General features: G+C 41.3%; 1 protein-coding gene across 6 annotated transcripts in view; it reads right to left on the bottom strand.

Annotated features, from left to right (window-relative positions):
* si:ch211-26b3.4 (connector enhancer of kinase suppressor of ras 2) overlaps window positions 1–18,834 on the bottom strand; it is a 59,182-nt gene that overhangs the window by 36,172 nt on the left and 4,176 nt on the right. For all 6 annotated transcript variants that reach the window (XM_034598114.1, XM_034598110.1, XM_034598109.1 and 3 more), the window contains exons 2-4: window positions 8,948–9,111; window positions 1,309–1,511; window positions 667–754 (exon numbers count right to left, since the gene is read on the bottom strand). In XM_034598114.1, coding sequence (XP_034454005.1) covers window positions 667–754; window positions 1,309–1,511; window positions 8,948–9,111 — 455 coding nt within the window. The remainder of the gene's footprint in view (window positions 1–666; window positions 755–1,308; window positions 1,512–8,947; window positions 9,112–18,834) is intronic.

The raw sequence follows: 18,834 nt of genomic DNA, 5'->3' as shown, positions 1-18,834 counted from the left end.
TTTCTCTTCGCTCTCCTATGGCCCTTGTAAGAGGGGATGGGTGTTATCTGCTCAGCTCCAGGATTCACTCTGGGCACACACACAAACACACTCACAACACACACTCTAAGCAGGCTCTTACAGGGAGGACATGGATGAGGTCCAGGACAGCAGGCATAGTTTCTGTCCAAACAATGAGATTTCTACAGTATTAGCGTGTGTGTGCACCTCCAGTTTTGTTTTTTTAGCAAATGTGTGTGTCACTGTAGCGAATTAACATGAGGGAGTGTGCTAGAGAGAGAGAGGGTAGAAGGAGGACAGGAAATTAAGTGATAAGAGACCCCTCGTTCATTCTCCATCAGAGCCCCTAAGTTAAGCGAGAGTCAGTGAGTCAATGAGTACACTGCCTGAGGCTGTTACTGAGAGCCACTCGTCCCCTCGGCCATGCTGCAAACAGCCTGTGGCAGTGGACATATGCTCCACTCATAGTCAAATCTATAGAAATGAGCGGCACACCAGAGCAAGCTGCAGCCGTATTGACGTTTCCACTCCAAACCTACTTTAGTTTTGTCCTGTCACATCAAACCCTGAACTTTATTAGATGGGTGTAATGAATATGGGCACGATGGAGTGTAAGATGCATGCATCACGTGTGTTTGATGCTGTACTGTATGTGTGTGTAAGCACCTGTTGTACAATTGTAGTTAATTCTAGGCAGAGCTGCACGATGTTGTTCTTCAGTAATGAATACTCTGTCACACTGGCGAATGGAGACCTGAAACAGACAAAAAAAAGAGTTTATAATCTGACAGATGCCTCTGTCTGCTTATCATCTTCTTCTAAATTTGGTTACTGTTTGTCATCAAAGGCTCCTCAGAATGGGAAATCACACTTGTTTTCTTTATCCACGTAGGACGAGGATGTTGGACACACAATATAGGAACCGTGACGATACAAACTTTTCTCATGTTGTGTATATATCCTGTTGTGTTATTGTATTGTTATGTGACAGGGGGATTTTATGGTTTCCTGTTATTGTGTCCACTGTCTGTTATCACATCACTGTATAGTGCATAACAGGAAACAGTTAACCCCACTTTGCAACAGTTGAGTTCACAATTGTTCTGTCCAAGTCTTTGTGCTTTTTTTCTGTTTTATACTAGGTGCACATAGACAAAGACCAGGTCAAGTTTAAAAAAATAACTGTTGTAGTTGTACAGTAGCATAGAGTTTACATATTTACATTTTTGTTATCGTCCATATTGGATGATGGTTAGTCATTCATTAAAAGTCCAGATATATGTTTAGTACTGATGTGTGACTCCATACCTGTCAAGCCAGGCTAGAAGGTTCTTGGCTGCTCCAATCAGATCCACCACTGAGGTTAGGAAATCATTGGGTAGCCTTCGGGAAGCTCGTCCATCATAGTGTCCGCCCCTCCGCCGGCCCAGGATGAAGTTCTGAAGGTTCTTCGCCGAAGCGTTCAGCTTGTGGGACAACGTCCGGAGGTTCTCTGTCTCCAGGCCGTAGTTCTGGAAGACAAACAGAAGGATTCATATTAGAAGCAGAATTACAGTTATTAGGTACAGATTCGTCTGATGTTCTTCCACATCAGTGGTTCGAAGTTACTTGTGATATATTGGAAAGATTTAAGATCAAAGAAATAGTAAAAATGTTTAAAAAGTACAGATGTTATTTGTACACGTCTTATTAAAACTCGAAACAGGCGAAATGGAGCAGCACCACTGAAAATTGTGGGGGGCTGTGCTTCAGCAAAACTATCATAGGACACTAGGAAGAATTCAACAATGGTAGAACTTTTTGTGGAGAGACTTCAAATTGGTAAGAATCCACCGGCATCTATATGTTGTTACTTCGTCCAGGCACAGGGACAAACAGTTACTGCAGAAAAGCTGAGAGGAGGGTGGACTGACATTAAATGTGAGTTGGAGGTTGGCAAAGGAATTATGGAGGACCACGCCGATATAAAGGACGCATGGAAGTAAGTGGGCAATGGGTATGTGTCTTTTCTTCTTTAAATGCAGCATTAATTAGTTTTAAACAGGTGTAAAATGATGCTAATACCAACCAGCACCATATACCTCCCCTGTAAAACCCAGAGAAAAGTTTAAATTTCTGTAGGATATATCCAGCACAACACAATGTGATAATTAATGAGCTCTTAAAGGTGCTGGTAGAGATTGTTTTTAACTATGATTGAACTAACTCTGGCTATCACCCTCTACTTCCCTCTACTTGTGCTGAGCCTAATCCTACTGACTCCTTAGCTCCAAACTTTATGCACAGACATGAGAGGGGTGTTGATCTTCTATATAATTAGAGTAAATGTGTCCAAGCTATTGAATATTGAATATTGATCAGTTTCCAAATGTTAATGTTTCTTATTAAAAAATATTTTCGGTATTGACGAAGATCGGACAAATAATGTGAGACCATGTCAATATATATTTTAGAAGGTAAACATTGTAAAAAAAGATTTTTCTCAAATCATTTTGAATACTGATCCTACAGCCTTTCTGGAATTGCATCATAGTAACTGAATCAGTGGAATGAACTGAAACTAAAATTACTATCTCTGCATAACCACAAGCATTTTCATAAAACAGCCACTCTTTGCACGCACATGCACGCACACAAAACACACACACACACACACACAGACCCACTGAGCCACATTGCACTCAGTGTCCCACAGCACCTCCAGTCATGTCCTCCCTGACAGAGTCTGATTCCTGCTGACACAAAGGCTACACACACACACACACACACACACACACACACACACACACACACACACACACACACACACACACACACACAGATATCCTTGTATAGTCAGATGCACAGGCGGAGCTAGACGTATCTATTCCCCCTCTGCCTCTAGATCTATTCTACACAGTCACGACCACAGTGACTACAAAGGAGAGAGGGTTTCACAGTGGTGGCAGCAGAGAGCGCGCGAGAGAGAGAGGGGTGGGGGGGGGGGGAGCGAAGGAGAGAGAAATGAGGGAATTGTGGAACTAAAGAGGCAGAAGACAAGAGGGAGAGAGCGGAGGAGATGGCACCCAGCTATGCATCTCACTGAAACTGGGTCATGCATACACTGTGTTCTGTTTAATCTTCAGTATTCTGTGTGAACATAGATGTACACATGAACTTGGAGCGCACATGTTTTCACAGCTGTAATTAGGCGGTCCTATGATTCGATCTAGAGCTGCATGCGGCTCCTTCCAGGGGACGCAGTGCTGAGATGAAGCGGGGGAATAATGCCCTGTGTCGACTGTCTTATTTGCTGTGTGTGTGTGTGTGTGTGTGTGTGTAGAGAGAGAAAGAGAGGGAGAAATACGGAGAAATAATTTGAGCAGCGCGTGCATATGTGCGCTTTTGTGTGTGCCAAATCAATACAGTAAGAGGGCAATGCCATTAGAGCAACAACCCCCCCCGAACTCCATCTTCATGTCGATGTGGTTGCCATAGCAGCCATGTGTGGAGTGGTCCCTTCTCTGTGCTAATATTTCTACTATTGTCAACAGAATTACACTCAAAGATTGTTTTTGAACCGTACTTTAGTTTCAAAATTAAAATATGAATCAGTATATTTCCACAGTAAATTCACATTCACTGTTGTTAAACATAAGCTTACGGAGGCAACTAAAGGGAGTATATATTACCCCCATCAATCAAGAGAATATTGATTGTATGTGCGTCACTTTCATCTTGAAGGATCTGGGTTCAATGGCAAAGTCAGTCAGTTGAGAGGATATTCAATTATTATCACAGGTTTTTCTTATTTACCCAAACTAAATTACACAACTAATATTTTTCTACAATTGAACACTAGATTAATAATGAAACAAGTTCCCCTTGATTTCAGGAAAAATCTAAAATCTATTAGAGGATGCTGCTTAAAAACTGAACAAATGATGAAGCTGATGAAGCTGTGACGCGCCTATAAAGACCATTTTTCTATGAATGTTTTAAACAAAGGGTTGTAATTGATGAAGTGTTTCCCTTGAGAAATCAACAGATAGGAAGACCATGAAAACACTGTCATGAAAGAAAACAGGGGAGAGAAAGAAAGACTAAAATTACATACAGTATAAATATATGTGCCCACACCAGCAGATCAAACAAGAGTCTTCAGGCAAAGGAAATACATTGAGTGACGTGGAGACAATAACGGGAAAATATTCATCTTTCGTCTCAGCTTTCATCTGAGGAGTCCTGTCTAATGAGCTCAGATGTTCAAATGAGGATGAAAAGGACAATATATATAAATTATGGCCAACAGGATTTTAATTTGGAGTCACACAGGGTAGCATTGAAAAGGAACAAACACAGAGAGCTGAGTCATGTGTGAAAGACTTAGAGGAGGACAGGAAGGCATGAGTCACAAGAGGAATTGGGTCTTACAACATAATAAATCTACCTAATTATTATTAATGATCATGCCAAGATATGTTAAGGGCTCTGAGAAAATGTTAAGACTGAAGTTGTTTGCAAGACGTTTTGGTGTAGAGTCAGAATATCTTACAGGTGCTCTTTAAAATCCAAACATATGAATCAAATATATTAAAAACTGTAAATTCATATGACTGTTTTTGTCTGTGATTTGGCCGTGACAGACTGTTAACCTTCATCTCAACTTTGTCCAGTTTCATGAGAGAATGATGCTGTTCCTCATTTCTTCTTCTGGCGCGGAAGAAGAAAAGAAAGGTTTAGATATTGGAGATGGAGAGTTTTATTAGACTCAACTAAAACTAAACCTCCTCAGCTGACATAGAGGGTACTGGAAAAAAAAATGATATTGTGTGATTGTTTACAAAGCAAGATAAATACAACCTTCTGGATAGGAAAAGATCTCTAAAGTCAATAAATACATTGTCTTACTTTAACAACATTTAAAAATAAAATACACAAAGTAATTGATCAGGTTTGCTGATGATTTTCTAATGTTTTGATAGAAGAAAAGAAATTTGCTGATCTCTTCTCAAACCCCTTGGGCAAGAGCTTGTGCGGTGTGTGTGTGTGTGAACGCGCACGCGGCTCCTGTCTAGGAGGATAAAAGACATTTAGGCTAAGAACACGTTGTAAATGACAAATCGAATTTGAATGTTGGAGCTCACAGACACTTGGATGACACCACAAGAGCAGTATGGAGGCATTTTATTTATTTTTTTCTGTTGTTTTTTTACGTTTGAAGAAGTGGTCGCCATTAACTTGCAACGATGTCCACCCCTGAAACTTCAAAAGTGTTTTGTGGACTAACATACTTCACCCACCCCTCCACCGGCATAGTGGTGAGTAGATAATGAGTGAAATTTCATTTTTCTGTGAACTATCCCTTGAAAATATTATGAAACCTATGCTATTCATTGGTTTCTTTCAATTCAGATATTAGGACGAGCAGTCACTTTATTATTTTATGTTTCGCTCATTTCTCAGAATCTTGCAGAAAATTCCCTGCATACTTAGAAACCTACTTAGCATAGATGCTCAGGGCAAAAACTTAATTGCATAGACATAAAAGAGGGGACTTCCACATTTACAGTAAAGCCCAGTCAGCGCTTGACAGTTGCATTGATCCAAGGCTATGGAAGTGCCACTGTTTTTACTGCAGGACGACCAGCGTCAAAATGGTTGAGCCAAGTGATCAGGGTTTTGCTTTGCTTATGATGTTGCTGACGACAGTGAATCTTCCTTCATAATCTAAATTTTCTGAGTCTGCTGGTTGGACAGAGATATGTCCAGTTCAGATCTATTTAAACAATGATTTTATGTTATGACAACTTGATGATATCTGGGAAAATGGCAATATTATTACAGAGATACCAATCGGCCAAGAAATCAGCAGTGGCACAATCAGAAAAGTTGCACTTCAGCCAACTTCAAGTGAGCATAACAAGAATATTTGTACTAATCTCTTTTTGCACTGGAAAACTGTATGTGTGAACTATGTATGGTGGCACTAATGGAAAACACGGATGCAAAAAACGACACAACTGGAAAAGCCATAACTTAACTAAAAGCCACAACACAACTGCAAAAGCCGCACAACTGAAACCTAAACAATTGATGTTGACACATTTTAAGCGGAGACTGGCTTGTCCAGGTTTTCACAAACGACGGCTTACTTGACTGCATTAAGTCAATGTTAAGTCCTTGCAAAACTATGTTCCTCACCAACAATATATCCTCGCTCACTTCCATTGCGATTCTGTTTCCGTTATGTGGGTTTTGTTGTGTTGTTGTCAGTTTGCATTCATGTTGCAGCTTTTGCATTAAATTTTGTCCGTTAATGCAGTTGTGTGAGACGTCTCGGCTACCGGATGGGTTTAAATTGAACAGTGAATTTGATTGGGGTATTGTAACAAGCAATATTTGGGTAATATTTTTACAGCCCATCTTCAAGTTCTTTTGTGATAGGATCACACCAGCCACAAGGCCATCTAACATTCTGACCCATGAGTACTTGGGGGTCATTACTATATTATCACCTCAGAATTCACTACTCATGGGTCGGACCTCATCCATTTGTAAACTCTGCCTTTATTTTGATTTTCCCTGTAAAGTTTTGTGACTGCATTACGACTAAGTCCTTGACAGATATACAAACATCTGCCAAAGCACTCAAAACCGTCTCTATGGTAGTTACCGCTAGAGAAGGTGTCTCCAGGACATGGACACACACACACACACACACACACACACACACACACACACACACACACACACACACACACACACACACACACACACACGCACACAGTGTGAAAACAATACCAGCCACAGCTGTCACGGCTGGTGATAAATTTGGCTAACCTGGGGCTTTGTTTAAAACCAATCTGATTGTTTGACTGCTCATGTTTCTCCCCCAGATGTCAGTGTGTCCCCTGATCTCTGTAATTAACATACAGTGTTATCAAATCTGATAGGAATTAAAGCTGAAACTCCGAAAAGTCAGACCTGAGTTGTAATAAACTGGTATTATCCCTTAAACCTACTCACAGCGGTAGCTTTGGTGATTCATCTTGTCTACCTGGCACCACTAAGTGTGTGTGTGTGTGTGTGTGTGTGTGTGTGTGTGTGTGTGTGTGTGTGTGTGTGGGTGTGTGTGTGTGTGTGTGTGTGTGTCCAGTTCCAGGACATATGGTGATTGTTGCTCTGGGACACTCATTCCCATGCTGGAACATTTGAATGAGAAGAGGTGCTGATTAGCGCACACACAAGCATGCATACACATACACGTACACACACACACACACACACATTCACATACACGGACACACATTCAAACCCCAACTAATCCAGCCATGTGTGCCTGGGAGATAAGGTGCATCCTGCATACTCTTCCTACAGACCCTCTCTCTCTCTCTCTCTCTCTCTCTCTCTCTCTCTCTCTCTCTCTCTCTCTCTCTCTCTCTCTCTCTCAGTCCCGCTTGATCTCACCCGCTTTCTCTCTCTGGGAGAGTAGCACCTAATTCTCCCTAATTCCCTAATCCTGAGCAGGGCCACTGCACATACAGTCAGCAGTGACCGAGGCAGTGCACACAACGCGAGGCCCAAATGATAGAGGATGTTTCTCGCCATCTTTTAAGCCAATATCAATAACTGGTTGAGGAAAATAAACAACAAACAATAAATAAATCTTTCTGCCTAGAAGAGAATTTCCTCAGAGGTTGTATGACACAACATATTCTTAGAAAGTTGAATAAAATTTGGTTAATGTAATTCACACCGGCACAGCATAAATTATAGCCTATTTTTAAATCACTAATCTGATAATTCATGTAACAGACTTATGGCTAAACAGTTTCGGCACCAATACCACTAAATATTTTCCACAGAAAACTTGTTCTATTTAACAAGAGAAGTCAGCATGTTCTCAGATGTCAAATATTGTGCAAAGACAAGCAGCAGCGCTAACTTACAAAATACATTTGGCAAGATCTAGATTTTTCAAATTAGCCACAACTAGCAGGAAACATGCAGGCAACATTCAATGCACTCTTATATTTTCTCTGTTTTATACTATTTACTGTTCAGGACATTAAATTTACATGGTTTATTCAAAAGATGTATTTGTAATATTGAGTCGTATTTAATATCTGCAAACCAGATTATATCTGAGAAAGGAGGGTTAAAAATAAGTGGATGGTGCAGCTAATTAGACTCCTCCATTTCGGAGAGCAAGTACTTTTGGTTATTAAAGCAAATCCATGTGTCAAAAAATATCAGAGTTTAAATAAATGACCAAATCCACTTTTTGCATCAATTATACTAGAATTAATTGCTTGCATGGACAATTTTCCACCAACCTCCTGTACTGTAAAGTTTTTGATATGGAATCATCTCCACTCAAATCACAAAAGCACTGAGGTTCAGTACTTGGTCACATTGGATACGATACATGTTGGAGTATTATGAGTTTACAATGATTTTTGGAAATAGTGCTACAATGCTGTGTTTTCTTTGCATTAGCGGCAGGAGAGTTTTAGCCCCTAAATCTATGTAAGGCAGTGGAAATTGATCAGATACATCAAAAATGTTTAAATCAATAAACAATTATTTTGTTTAATTGTAAAAATTTAACTTCCAATTGGAGAAAAGCTTTTGATTTTGAAAAATAAATTAAGACGTACAGCCTTTTTTCAGGTAGGCTATCGCGAGCTAAAATAGCACAAGCTAACTGTTTGCAGCTATAGCTCCAGCTTAAACATTTTAGCCAGCTAGGTAATGCAAACTATGTTAGCAAGCTAATGCTAACTAAAGCATTATCCATCGAAGCCATCAGTTAGCCCATATTCTCGACTTGTTGGGAAAAACTCTTGACTACATTTTGTCAGTTTTGGGCTTCCTTAGGTGTAGCTCATGGCCGTCATACAGCACTTTGCCCTCATCACAGATTGAGGGACATGATGTGAGTCAGTAGCAGAAGCTGACTAACCAGGGCACAGAGGAGGTCGACAGCTTCCAGGATGAGCTCCTGATGTCCTATTCTGGTGACGCCCAGCTCCTCCAGCTCCTGGTGGGTGATGTGCAGCAGCTGCTCGCCCCCCATCTGCTCCCGCTCGAAACTCTTCACGTACTGCTGGAGACAGTCATCCAGACCTGAGCAGAAGACAGACGCAGATTAGCCCGTGCTGATGTTTTTATATCTACTACCACTGTGTAGAGGAGGCCTGCTGGTCAGCCTTAGCCGAAAAGGACAAAATGTTGTTATCGTTAGTGATCTGTGAAAAGTTCAAATGGCTTTTTACCCCCCAAGGAACAAAAAAGCACAAAAAAAGCAAGCAATTTTTTACACATATAAATGATTTCCTTTTTTTGAGTGCCTAAAGCCAGAGAAACTTACAAACTGTCACCTAGACAAAACAACTGCTGTTACAGCTTTCTAATATCAGATAATGATTGTTCACCATGCCGTAATGACTTTTCCTGCAGGGGGATACAAGCAATGTAATTTTATTTCATGTTTTCAGAGGATGCAGAGTGAAGAAGCTGAATTTCATGCACATTCATGATTGATTAAGGGTGTGTCCAAAATATACCTAGAAAGATGTAAGCAATATTGATGTACGACTTTTCCACTGTTAAGCCGTGGCCGCCTGCCATGCAGAGAGCCAGTCAGCTGCACATAGACGTGGTGGGTCCGGGATACTATTGATCAGTAAGAGCCTCAGGCTTTGAACCAAACAAAGTCAGCAGAAAGCACTCCTCCCCACAGACCTAATGAACAAGCCTGCTCGAAAATGAGCACACACACAGCAAAATAAACGCATGAGAGGAAGCAAATCCATGCACACACACGCACACACACGCACACAGAGCCACGAGAAAAACAAACAGCACACTCTGTGTCCCTCTGTGAATGCACACATTTCAAACACAATCACACATACAAATACAATTACAACTGCTGTTGTTATTCAGGGTCTTGACACCTCTGTGGAGCCATGTTGTTAAAGACGAGTGGAGCTGTGAGGAAAACACTGATGCCCAAGGGAAGCAATGCTGACATAGAGCAGACAGTGTGGTAGCACCTTAACAAAGTCGCCAAACACACACACACACACACACACACACACACACACACACACACACACACACACACACACACACACACACACACACTTGCTACAATGGATGAGCAAGAGGCATCTTGCCATGGGACAAAATATAAGCCTACTGTTGCGCTGAGTGACATAGACAGACAATCTGTTACATACTGCAAAACAGAGCAATTTGACATCCCACCCACCGGTAAGACACTCCGCACTACAGCAACACTAGTGAAAATCACTTAATGGAATACATTCCCAATGGACAAACCCACATATCCCATAGTCTGTGTCTTACAAATGATAGTAATATTATCACATGCATGATATTTGTACATGAAGTACGTGAAAACTAAAACAAGAAGGTGCATGTGGTGGTTTGTTTTCATGTTCGTATATTTAATCTGGTTGATGATATTAGAACACAGTTCCTTAAAAGGTGAACGACCAATAACCGATAAATCGTTGATAATTGTCCATTTTAGACACAGTATTCATCTTTTAAACATGCAGCATAGCTTTTCTAGTCTTTACGGCACTGGTAAATTTTTGACTTGACATGAGAAATTTGCATTTATATTTTATTAGAGTATATTTTATTAGAGTACTTATTTATTATCCCTCCAAGTCAATGTGAACTGAAAATAAATAGATGTTGATACATCTAATATTTCAATATCACTCTAAATCATAATACGTATATGCTGTTTCCAAAAATTAAAACTGCTTCTGTATTAATATGTATGAACAGTACATATTAAAATGAAAACGTAAAGTTTGAGACTCTTTTACTTTATTTGAGTATTTAATTTTCACATCACTTCACTCCACAACAATCAAGAGGGAAATGCAATAAATAATAAATTATTCCTCCATATTAAACTGTAGGTAAATACAGCAGGAGCTGAGTTAAATAGGATGGAGTTATTTTTTATAACCACAAAAAAATGATAAACAGCTTCTCACTGAGAGCCACATAAATGTTAATTAGATGTGCATCATATTTGGAAGTCTAAATCAACACTAGGAAGACAGATATATGTGACCTGAGAGCAAATGCATAGAAAAACAAACACGAGATGTGGAAGGGTGAAGAGTGTAAGCTATTTCTTGTGAATGTAAAATGATTATCACGGTGGGAAAGTGGTCCTGTGTATCACCACCAGTGTTGATAGAGATATGCACAAGCGCAGATCTTTTTTAAGCCAGCCAGCAGCCTTAGGACCGGTGAACATGGAGGCAGAGCAGAAATAACTATCGCCTCAGAATACGAGACCCCCTGACCCTCAATATGAGATAAACATGAGAGAAAGAAAATGCAGACACTACTTCTCTAGGTGGAAGTCTTCATGTCCATACCATAACAGAGGTGATCCTCCCATAGCAGAGCAATACCTCCTTCCCATTTCTCCTGCCACTCCCTCACTCTCACGTGTGTCACCAGTTCACACCCCTGGTGCCTCTGAGGCCTGGTGACTCTCTTGTATATTAATATGGCTGGAAAATAATGACTATCTGAAATCATTATGCAAATGCAATAATCGATTTATATCTGAAAATCTCTGCAGATGAAAAAAAAAAATGCATTACTTTCTCACAATTAGTATTCTAGCCATCACTTCAGTCGTCTTCCTGGTGTCCACTCATTAAATGTTACACCTTTTCCCCCCTCTTTTCTTTCCTTTCTCCACATACAGTAGTGTATAAAGTATATAAATTATACAGAGAGGTGATGAATAAAGAATCAAAGCGGTCCAGGCTGACTACCCCTGCTTCCACAGGGAAAGCCTGCTATTATAACTACGTCTGCTCCTGCAGCACACACACATATACTGTAGATGAATGGGGCTGCAGCATCGACTGCAGTGAGTGCATTTACTGGGCAAGCTCTTTAAGATATGTTTTGTTGGGATTTGTTGTTTCAAATATATGTGGACACTCACATTCACACGTACTTGCACGAGCAAACATATAGGATTGACTCACATGTAAATACAGGCATACTTTCACACATATACATACGCAGTGTGACACACAGCTGTGAGCCAATCGCATGAGTCAGAACGCCTCCCCTAGAGGACAAACAGCTGATCTGGGTTCATCTGCTGAGTTCATATGCCAGCTGGAAATAGCACATGGTGCTCACAAACACACACACAAACTCAACAACGCACCAGGGTCGCGTTCGTCAGTGCAGTGGCTCGCCACATAGTTCATGATTCAAGATCTGCAGCAGTTGTGACATGGCTCAGACAACAACAAATACTTTTTTCCTCCCGCACTGAAACCTCGTCACTTCTGAATGTTTTGTAGCAGCAGCAAACATGAAAACTGACCTCAGACTTAAGTAGGCCATGCAGTGTAATACGACGCAAACAAATCCTAGCCTGTGTGCATCCAAAATAAACTAAAAGTAATTTAGTAGAAGTGTCTCTCTATGTAATCAACTCTGCTATAGTTTCCCCTGAGAGCTATAGCTACTGACTTGGGAATAATATATTTTATCAAAGCTTAAACATAGATTGAAATTGTGCTTACACCAGCTTCCACTACAGCGGCCTCTGCTCATGTGGTGCTGGCAGCCCAGTCTGGAGTGTTTCCTGTAAATATTGTTTTTCCTGCAGTGTTTCATGAGCTTAATATTGTTATTTGCTGAACCAGGTCCTTGCCTGCATATCCCCCATGTTTTTACACTAACACACAAACCTTTTGGAACACAAATGTTTCAAGTGTTGTTTTTCACTGTCAACGTCTCTTTCGAGGTAGTAGTCCCATGGAAGCAAATTTGGCAGATATTTTTTCTTTTTTGTTTAATTAGCATGAAGCAACACATATAACATTTAGCTGGATGTGTAGCATTGTAGAAAATAGGTAGCTGTCTGGCAAAGCTTAAATATTTGTTTTTTAGGCTACTACAAATATAGATGTTTGAGTAGCAAATTTCAAACATTGAGAAACTTTTTTTCCATAGATTTATTGAAAGCTAAAACAAGCAACATTAAAAATAAACACTTTGACTATGGTGTTTTTTATATCAATTGAGACAACTAGCATTCCATGTTAAACCGAAGCGTTACCACAAAGGCGCTTAATTATAATTTTTTTCTTTCTCCTTAGTCACATGTTAGAAAATAAATATTTAAGTGAGTGAGTGAGTGAGTGAGTGAGTGAAATTGATTCATCTCAATAAGAGACACTGAAGGATCCCTTGATTCCAGCCATCAGCGTGCTGAGGCCTGAGCGAGCGTCTCGTGTTGACAGCTACATCCACATTTCATGCAACTCGCTCCAATCTTTTCCTCATTCCTGGGCAAAATAAACCCCTCCCTGCAGAAACACGCGGGTTGCCAAGCAACCAGAGCAAAAGAGGCCTCCGAGCAGAAGAGAGGGATCCGCAGTTGTTGCCCCTCAGGACCGTACACTGATGCTGGGCTAAGGAGTACACACACACACACACACACACACACACACACACACACACACACACACACACACACACACACACACACACACACACACACACACACACACAAACACATACTGTAGCATATAGATGCTTTCCGCACACCGACTCAAAGCTTGTTGAGGCCCACAGTAAAAGAAACACTGCATTTACAGCTCAAATTGAACATAGCAGTGACTGTGCTGCGTGGCCATTAACATCAACTGAAATCAAACTGTCAGACGTGTGTTTTCCTCTGAGAGCATGTTTGGGTCAGAGTGGAGGCCGGGCTAAAAGCTAAGGTAGGCAGCAGCAGCAGCTCCCATCCCATCGCCTTGCCGCCACATCTGTGAGCTTCCAGCAGGAGTAAGTGCCTCGGTGAGTGCGAAGAAAAGACACAACACCCACTAAAAATATTCCTACTGTGAAATATTCATCACATCATGACAGAATATTCTTATGACCGTGGCATTTTAGCTCCCCGGTATATGAGCTTTCAAGTGCAACACGGCCTCCTCTCTGAAATCCAGCGAGTAGGAAGGTGTCAAGAGGCAATCTGAACAAACAGGACGAAGGGAAACAGGGTCAACAAGGAAGTTGCAAGGAGTTCAGAGGAGCAGAATATGACTCGGAGGATCTAACCTACCCAAGATAATTTGAAGTGATTGCAATCAGGCTGGAAGTATGATAATGACATTTAGCTTTGCTCGCACTTCCTAACTTTCCTCATACAAGAAAATGGGTTAAAGTGTTCACTGTAAAACGTGTCACTTATTGCGATCTCCTGCAGTTCCCGTCATTTCTTCATAACGTACTTTTATCGAATGGCTTTTACTTGATGTCTATTATGTTTCTTCCAACCTTTTATTTTGTCATAACTTTAAATCTAAACTTTGAGTTTAGATTTTGTATTATATCGTTTGCCACCTTGGATTTTTAATGACATTGTGTTAATTTGCTTCTTGTCTTTGATATTTTGTTTTCTTGTTTTTATTTGTCGTCTTTGAAGAGTTTTGTAACGGCTTTGTTGAAAGATGCTATGTAAATTGTTATTATTATTATAATTGTTGTTGTTGTTGTTATCATAACATTGTAGCACCTCTTCCACCTTCTTTGTATTGGATTTTCGGGTCGTAAATATACTGTTTTGGTTCAGTCTCACAGCTGTCATCTGTGTTGTTTTCAGGCACATGTAGGGCAACTGCTTTCACAAAGAAAAAAGCTCTAATAAACCCACTGTTGCTACTTGCCCAGCACCAAACAACACTGACAGATTTAGCAACTAGCTTGTGAAAGTGGTGGCATATTTAGCATGTAGCATTCAGAAGCTTAAAGGCCCCATATTTTAAACCTTTCTCGGATATAATTTGAGGTATTGGTCCCCCTAAGATGATATATCAGTGGTTTAAAGTCGAAAGAACTGCTGCAATGTGTATTTCCATGTCCTCTCTTCTGCCTCTCTCTGGAGCTGCAGACAGGACAGTCTGTTTTCGCCTGCCTCTTGATCCCCTCCTCTGATTGGCTGACTGCACTTTGAGTGACACGGGACCAGGACTATCACTGGTCTCATTCTTGCGCATTTGACGATCTCTGGCTGTAAACACAGCCATGTTTGGATACATCTATAGAAGACCAGCCACATATTTACAGTTGGTTACTACAGGATGTTTCTGAACAGTAAGTTACACCGTCCTCATGTTTGTTCAAGTTTTAGCAGGACAGTCGGCCAATGTAGGAGTATCGTCCTGAGTTACAGTACGGAGTTTCAATACGGAGTTTCAATACGGAGTAACGTAGACTTTACTCCATAGTGAGCACAGCGACACGGCACGTCAGAAGAAGCGTAACCGCTGGTCTCGATCAGTAACGTTCTTAGGAGAAATGTGCACGGACACATTCTCTTCCTTGCATCCCTCCACGCTACAATGTTTCTTCAGTGTTGACTGTTGTTGTTAGCCTGTGGTAGCTAACAAGCTGCTAGCTAGGCAACAAGTCTGCTTGGTGTCACGTTGGGGGTGTGGAGGGGTGGTGGTGGGGAGCGGGGGTGGTGGGGCGGAGAGACGAGTGCGATCCCGTATGACTCATACGGCGGAGGAAGTACGAAACGAGACGTTTCGATAATATATTTCTTAGAATGGACTGAGTGAAAAAGTCTGCGGAGTGACTGTTTTCATACTTTGAGGGTCCCTACTGACCCCCTTCAAGTCATTACGGAGAGTAAAAGCCCAGAAAATGTATTTTACACAATATGGGCCCTTTAAGGTATTTCTGCCCTGAGAAGTTGGTGAATTGCAAAACAGAGCAAAAACAAGTGCATAATTTGACTACTGGTAGTTGAGTGGCCAGAGACATGATCTCTAACTAATGTTCACGTTGCTTCATATCAACTAGATGTGTCAAGAGGCAACTATTTGCAAGCGGTTCAGGTACACACATTTTAGGTGATAATACACCAGGGTTGTGTTTAGAGATTGCTAATCTTCCTGCAAGTGGCCAGAAAAAGGTATTGACACAGGATTAATTATTAAATAATAAATGATTAAACAATTCCATTTGCAGTGAGCAATTAAAGTGGTCAGCTTATAGTCCATGGGAAACATTTGTACCTGCCCTTGGTTGACCTCCTTTATGAATAGTCTGTGGTTGCTTGGACTATTGTTTGCCCCTGATGTTTGAGTGATTATTCCTGTTGTAAAAACATCCGCCAAGGAGGTTGAATTTTCGTCCGTGCTTGTTTGCTATGTTACGTTATGTTTTATGTTATGTTATTTTGCAGGATTACGCAAAAAATACTGGACAGATTTCCATGAAACTTGATGGAAGGATGGGGTAGAGGTCAGGGAAGGATCCGGATCAGAGGGCGGATACAGTAAAAAAGAATTTCACTTTCATTCATGTTTCCAGACAGGGTTTTTTTCAAAGATTTCATTGGTTTCTCTGAGAATAATTTATGCAAGTTGATAAGAAATGTGGCTATGTTTATGGGACTATTATATATGAGTGTGTGCAATTTGGTGCGAATCTAAATAAAAATGTGGATCTGATCCATTTGTTGTGGTTAATACAAATCTCATTATTTAATCACGAGCTTCGTAATAATTAGCTATCTGTGCTGCAAGATATATTGTATCCTCAGTCAGAATGATATCACTGTCTTAAAGATCAAATCAAATGACTCAGTACCCATGATGCCATGAGGATAATTCAAGCAAGTGATTTTTATGATTCTGGAAAAACAATTTGCAGCCGTTGGACTGAGCTTAAACAGACCGTAACCCTGCTCTGCAGTAAAGTGATGACAACTAAGCTGAAATAAACCGTCAACTCCAGACAGTAATCCTGGATACTACAACAGCACAAAAGCTTTAATTCACAATCTAATTTTGTAATATGAATTGATCCTTTAAGTCAGTGTTTCTCATCATTGTGAGCTCTCATGTAAACCTGAATTTTCATTCAGAAATCTGTGCCTCTGTCTGTATATCATGCGACCTCATGTGAGCTCCTGAACCTTAGACTGAGAAACTTTTGCTGGAAGGTAAATATGTGTGCAAGTAAAACTGCAGCCCTCGGAACAACAGGTGCAAAATCAATCCAGTAAAGCACATGCGAACATCTTCCGACATCACACACACACACACACACACACACACACACACACACACACACACACACACACACACACACACACACACACACACACACACACACACACACACAGGCTCCTCTGTCCGAGCAGCTGGATAGAGCGGGTCCTTTGATATGATGCCCACTGCATCTCCCATTCTCTGCACCGCTCTGCCGTTGCCTCTGTGCTCTCCTCCGTCTTTCTCCGTCATGCCCACCCTTCCCCTTGCACACTCCTTTGCTTCCTCCCCCATCTTAGGCTCCTCAGCCTTTCTTTCATTTCGCTCTGCACCTCCCCATTTCTGAATCTATGTTCCTACCCTCTTCTTCTCTCTCATTCAGGGCTGTAAAACTGAGGGGGAAGCTCTTACGTGCCTGTGTGTGTGTGTGTGTGTGTTCAAATGTTGCGTGCATGTGCACCTGCTGCGCGTTGTGTGGCATATAGGATGTGAATTGGGAGTCTGAGTGTGTTGCTGCTTCCCCGTCTTATGACATGTGCTCTGACTCCGACACGATCAGATCTGGTTTCCATGACTACTGATGCCCCAGTTAAAGCTGCTGCTCCAGAGTTTGTGTGTCAGTCCATGTGTGTTAGTGTGCATTTACTGTAGATACATACTTATGTATTTCAGTGAACATGTGCCTCCCTCAGTGCAGTTCATGTACCTGTGTGCATCCACACGCAGAGCATGCACCTCTGCATTTTTCTTGTGTATGAAAATGGAGGACTGGAGGAGTTTCTCTGTGTGTGTGCGTGCGCTGAGTACGTGCGTGTTTCTCCATAATAAGGCATGCTCTTTAATCTTTAATGCAGCTGAAACTACAACAAGCACACAGTCAGAGCCAGGGGAAGCATGTTTTCTAGCACAGACTTTCTCACCATGTCAGCAGGAGACAAAATAGGGGGACACACTATATGGAACAGTAGTGAACATGGTTCTCGACTGGTAAGGGGATAAGATCCAGGGGACTCTTTCAATGAGGAATAAAGCATTTCCTGCTTAAATGTTGAATCCTATTGTAGTGCCAGTGCTTCACATTATATGTCAACAATGTAAGTTGAATTTCATCTCATGATCTCATGGTCATTCACAGTCCCTACACTGACAGAAATGCCACATTTCACCATCTTTTTTAGATTTCCGTTCCCCAATGCATCAACACACAAATAGGAAAAGTGTAGGAAAAGTGAACTGTCTTATTCACTTCCCTGTCAATGTATGCATCAGCAGGCTGCCAATTTCATGCGCCTGAAACCACGGGGTGATCTTATGAGGCATTCACAGCACGGAGCTCCGAGGAGAAGTCCATTTTTTTGTCGTCTCTCAACGTTGAGGCACAGATCCATATACGTCATACTTTACACATCAATTGCGTCTGCACACGCCCCAGCAGATACATATCGTTGCATGCACGCACACATACACACACATGCACGGAGGAAACTCCTCTTGTGTGGGTGTTCAAATCAAAACAAATGAGTCATCTTTCTGTGAGCCTCACCAGTGTTCTGCTGCTGGAGCAGTTCTTCTACAGCAGTGAGAAATACTGTATAGTCTGCTTGGCCTGGTAGCGAGCTGTGTCAGGTTTTCTCGATAGGACTGCAGAGTTTCCCATCCCTCTGTCCCACATTCTTTCATATGACAGGACTGGGCTGTCCACCAGGACGGATAAAGCTTGTGCAGCCTACACTAAAATCGGACT

This window comes from Hippoglossus hippoglossus, chromosome 10 (assembly GCF_009819705.1).
Source record: "Hippoglossus hippoglossus isolate fHipHip1 chromosome 10, fHipHip1.pri, whole genome shotgun sequence".
NCBI classification, from domain to species: domain Eukaryota; kingdom Metazoa; phylum Chordata; class Actinopteri; order Pleuronectiformes; family Pleuronectidae; genus Hippoglossus; species Hippoglossus hippoglossus.
The sequence above is the reverse complement of the archived record's forward strand: the minus strand, read 5'-3'. Positions and strand labels throughout refer to the sequence as shown.